The sequence below is a fragment of the Protopterus annectens genome, chromosome 16.part0, assembly GCF_019279795.1.
Source record: "Protopterus annectens isolate FY-2018-M chromosome 16.part0, PAN1.0, whole genome shotgun sequence".
NCBI lineage: Eukaryota > Metazoa > Chordata > Ceratodontiformes > Protopteridae > Protopterus > Protopterus annectens.
Window position 1 is genome coordinate 762281779 of NC_056750.1, and position 5094 is coordinate 762286872.

The 5094-nt window shown below is 43.1% G+C and overlaps 1 protein-coding gene across 1 annotated transcript in view; it reads left to right on the forward strand.

The window, feature by feature from the left end:
* Positions 1 to 4289: 4289 nt before the first annotated feature.
* Positions 4290 to 5094, forward strand: part of TTC16 (tetratricopeptide repeat domain 16) — a 361188-nt gene continuing 360383 nt past the window's right edge. Inside the window, exon 1 of the mRNA XM_044058179.1 lies at positions 4290 to 4715. Coding sequence (XP_043914114.1) covers positions 4290 to 4715 — 426 coding nt within the window. The remainder of the gene's footprint in view (positions 4716 to 5094) is intronic.

The window sequence follows — 5094 nt, forward strand, 5'->3', positions numbered from 1 at the left end:
CAGAACAACCTGTGGAACAAGGAAGATTCAAATGCCCCGAACCAGCAAAGGACCTACCTAACCCATCAGACTTAGTAGAATTAACCTGAAACTTCCCAGGTGGGACCCGGAGGAACTTATTGTGGGAAGAGAAGCCATGCTTTCCAAAATAACCCGCAAATTGACTACCCCGTGGATGAAATCTGTTGTTAAATCCCCGAGGATGAAGTCTGATGTTATTAGGCCTGAAACGATTCACGCCATTCCGAAAAGTTCTGTCTTCAAACGGCCTAAAATTCGAGGAATGATTATAGCTCTTGAATGGTCCATGATTCGAAGAAAGATCTTTTGTCTTGGAATACAGAGAAAAATCCTCTTGATGGTTGAGGCGTACTCGAAATTCTTTTACGGGGTATGCTGAATTGGATTTATATTGGGAAATATCCCTCTGTAACTTCTGATTCTTTTTGGCGATGATCGTGGCCACATGTCTAGACAGTTTCGCCGAAATGGAATCATACACAGGTTTGACAAACATGAACTGGGGATGTTGAAGGATAGACGAATTGAGAGACTCAATCTTTGGTCTAAGATCCAAGAGCTTGCTGGAATTGTCCTGAGAAATGATTTTAAGGGAGGAAAGACCAGCCTCATTAAACAACTTGCTAAGGTCCTGGTGCAATTGGGAATTAACAGTGGTTCTATTGGGAAATCTTCCAATGCGTAATCCTTTAGGCACAATATTGAAAGATAAACATGCATCTAGATATAAATTATCTAGTTCAATGCTCTTAAACACCATCAATAATCTTTCTAATTTAAAAATTAAAGGTTTGCATTCTGACCCATTCCCAGAAGCTAAAGGGTTAGAGGGACCAAGAAGATTCACGGAACAAGGAGAATGCGTATTGGGGTGCAAAAAAGGGTTGACAGACTCATGTTCCTGAAGAAAAAACCTAATTTCACTATCAGGAAGAACATTATGAGTACCCGGGGCTCCATTAACGACTAAACTGGGAGCGTCCGGATTAATCCCTTGATTAGATGATAAATGAGTAACAATGGCATCACGTAAAACTAAATTGGGGGAATCTAAAACAACAGGGGCTTCACGTAACACTGAGAGAGGAGAGTCCTGAGTGACTCTTTGATTAGACGGCCCTGGATTAGGACTCACATTAACTGTCTGACTCTGATTAGACGGCCCTGGATTAGGACTCACATGAACTGTCTGACTAAATGGGTTTAAAGAATCCTGATGAAGACTCTGATCACTTAACCAGGAAGACTTGGGTAAACTAGATTTGTCTTGTAGTTGTGGGATTGACTTAGGTAAGCTAGATTTGCCTTGTAGTGGTGGGATCGCTTTCTCAAATGCTACAGATGTAACAAGCGCACCTGCATTAATACCTTTTAATGTACTTGCATTAAGACTTTCTGGTGGTAAGGAGGACGGGAGATAACTCCCCTCCAATGTAGTGGAGACATCCCTGTGTACAATGGACTCATGCAAAAACCTTGAGACTGAACCAAATTTGTTATTTCTTTGGATGAATGAAGGTGCATTCCCAAGCGCCCTAGTGTTAGAATCTATTACTAATAAATCCTTAGGGTACCCCGTAATCTTTGGGTATCCTTTATTCTTCAACTGTTTGCTTAAATTAAGATGCTCCTGACATAAATGTTCTTGGCGGTTGACAAGAGGGGTGGAACTGAACAACAACATCGGACTAGCACTAGACACCATAATTGGACTGGAGCTCAACACCATTGAAGAGCCTGTTGAAACATCATTGAGACACTTTATTCCACCGCCACTACTCTGCTCCACCTCACTCCTTATATTGTCCCTAATAGGGACAGTGTCTTGTGTCTTATTTTGGGCAAAATAAGAATCCTTACCTACATGGTTAATTGATAACAAAGAACCCGTCTTCTTACCAAAATGTTGTGTTCGCTCATTCCTTTTCCTTCTCTCTTCAGCTGAATGAAACCTATCTGGTACTGAATGTACCCCATCCGGGATTAACCTATCTTCACCAGCTTGTTCAACACCCGAGGCAGGTTTTACATCATTCCTATGTGCTAAACTAGAGAGTAAAAACTGGACTTCTTTTCGAGAGCTCCTCCTCTCACTTGAAAGGATATCTACCTCCTGGCCAATGGAAAAATCCCCTCCCTGCCTAGTGGGGACACCCCCTTCCTGCTGATCAATAGGCAAAACCAACTCCTGCTCAATGGAATCAACTGCCTTGTGTCTTACTTCTTGAGCATGAGTAGACACTAACTCTTCCTGGATGGGAACAACTCCCTTTCTAATTAAATCTTGAGCATGCGTGCGTACCCTAGCTTCAGACTGGGTGGTGCTAACATTGACATCATCACCTCCAACATTAGACTGGGAGGTGTCATTGGGGCAATCGGGATCTAAAGTTGCATCTGGTGCTGTAACCAATGAACCTTTAAATACATTCAAAACCCCTCCCGGACTCCTGTCTGCCTCTATTGAGACTTCCTCTGTCTCATATCTACCACAAACCGATTGACCACCAGTGGACAAGGAAGACCCTGACAGATCATAATCAACCAGCATGTGGTTGGACAAAGTGTGTGTCTTACTCAATTCAATTGATTCATGTAATGGTTTGGTACAGGTATTTTCAGTGTCTGTAGCTGTATGCTCTGCATCTGTGGTTGCACCTCTATTTAACCACTCTGACCCAACTTCTGGGTTGACCCCGCCAACCTGAGTAACGTCTCTCGTGATAGTTAAATTAATTAAATTACTGTTTGAAAGGTGCTTAAGTATGCTTGGTATGACCACTGATAAGTCATCACCTAGAAATGCTTCCTGTACAATGAAGCAATCATCATCGTCTGTCGTGGATGTAACAGGTACAGTGGCTCCCCTATTATTCAGAGCAGGGCGACAGGATCCTGATGAAAACAACTGGCAATCCCGCTCTCCTGCTGTCGTATAAACCTTTGCACACCCAGCATGCTTGGCATTAACACAGGAACACTCCCTAGTAATTGAACTCTCTATGTCTGTACCCCTCTGGATATTGCTAGCGTGGAACATAATGTGCTTAGCGCTATCAAGACTCGCTTTAGCGCTATCAAGACTCACTTTAGCGCTATCAAGACTCACTTTAGCGCTATCAGTACAATCCTTACTGTTGCCCTTGATGTTACCCTTATTTTGGACCATATTGCCCTTATTGTCCTTGTCAGCAGAGTTGTGCTTTGCTAGACTGCATTGACAAACACTGTTAACACAATAATCAGCAACCACACCCTGAGATCGGTTGCATTGGCACACTTGCTCGCATATATCAGCAACAACACCTCGAGATCGGTTGCATTGGCACACTTGCTCGCATAGGCACACACTGTTAACACAAACATCAGCCCCAACTTCCAGCATTTGGTTGCATTGACACACATCTCCCAAATGTTCTGGATTATTTTCAATCATAACTACACAGACCTTAGATTTAAAATCCGCCTGTGTTAAGCAATTGTCATCTCCTTCCACATCTTTTATATCTAACATGTTATCACTATCAACTAACATGTTATCACTATCAACAATATTTACACCATTAATAACCTTGACGACATTCTGAGGAATGCATTTATCAGAAATAACATCTAGAGAAACGTCCTCAACAGAAGCAAGACTGTTTGCCCCTATGTTTTTCGTTGATGTGCTTACAATGTTCCGATGGGCATGGTCGTAGTCATTTTCCGTAAAGTCCTGATGTTCTTGATCTTTGAACATACTGGAATGAATGTTAAAATTGTCCCTATGAGTAGTGTTTGCTAAACTTTTAGCGGGGGTTGAGTCTTCTATAGAATCATTAGAAATATTAGAAATATTAGAAATGCGATCCCCCGCCCTTATACCACAGTCCTCATTCCGTGAGTTGTCAAACTTGCTAGTCTTGCAAACTGCCCATTCGCTGGAGGGGGATCTAACTGTTAGTGACATGGGAGAAAACACATTTTCCAGATCTAAGTAAGTCATGGAAGATTGCAGTGGAGCGACCTCCCCTCCTTTTAGACTGTTCCCATGCTCACATGCATTGGCCAAGTCACCGTCCATAAACTGATCTACATAATCCGTTGATGTCACTATACAGTCTAGGCTAGGATGACAAGAGGAATAAAGAGAAGACTTTTCAGGCGCTAAATTTGTAGCAACTTTACACCTCAACATTTCTGATGCTAAATTTGTAGCAGCTTTACATCTCAACATTTCCGATGCTACAAAAGTGGTAACATTGCAATTGTCAGGCACTAAATCTATGGATATCATAGACTTCATATCAGTGTACACCTCCGGTGCTGAAGTGGAAACCACAACACGAGATGACAACTCGGCAGTCCCTTTTTTAGAAACCTCAACCGGGCAACAACCCACATCACCCCCATCACCCTTAGGGGCCGATTTAACTCCGCCCCCGAGGGACTCCATTGAACAGAGAGCCAGCCCTGTGGATGTGTTGCTTTCTAACGCAGTAAAACATCTGTGCGGAACACTGAGTGCACCTTTAACAGAAACATCATGCGCTGAACTAAAGGGCGCCAACCCTGAATCCCCAAAAGGCGCCAAAGTTGTGGGGCTCAACGCAGTAAAACATCTACGTGGAACACTGAGTGCACCCTTATCAGAACTACCATGTGCCGACTCAAAAGGCGCCAAACTTGAATACTCTAAAGGCGCTAAATTCGTAGAAACACATGTTACCACTGTGGTTAAATCTTGAAACGGAACACTGAGTGCACCCCCATGCCCCCTTTGAACAAGGGCCCTTGTTCAAAAAGGGCCAAATGGGGTCATGAGCCCTAGGGCTCTGATCCCCCATGCCCTTTGAACAGGGGCGCCCCGTTTAAAAAAAAAAAAAAAAAAAAAAAAAAAAAAAAAAAAAAAAAAAAATTTGGGTTGTGTTTCTTGATGGGGGGGTGGCACCTCAAGGGGGGGCACCTACCCGGGGGAGAAAAATTTAAACAAAGTTAATTTTTCCCCCACAATTTTTGGCCTTTTATTTGGGGGAAAATGCCCCCCAAGGGTTTTTGGCGGGGGGGGCCCCCTTTTTTTAAAAAAGGGGG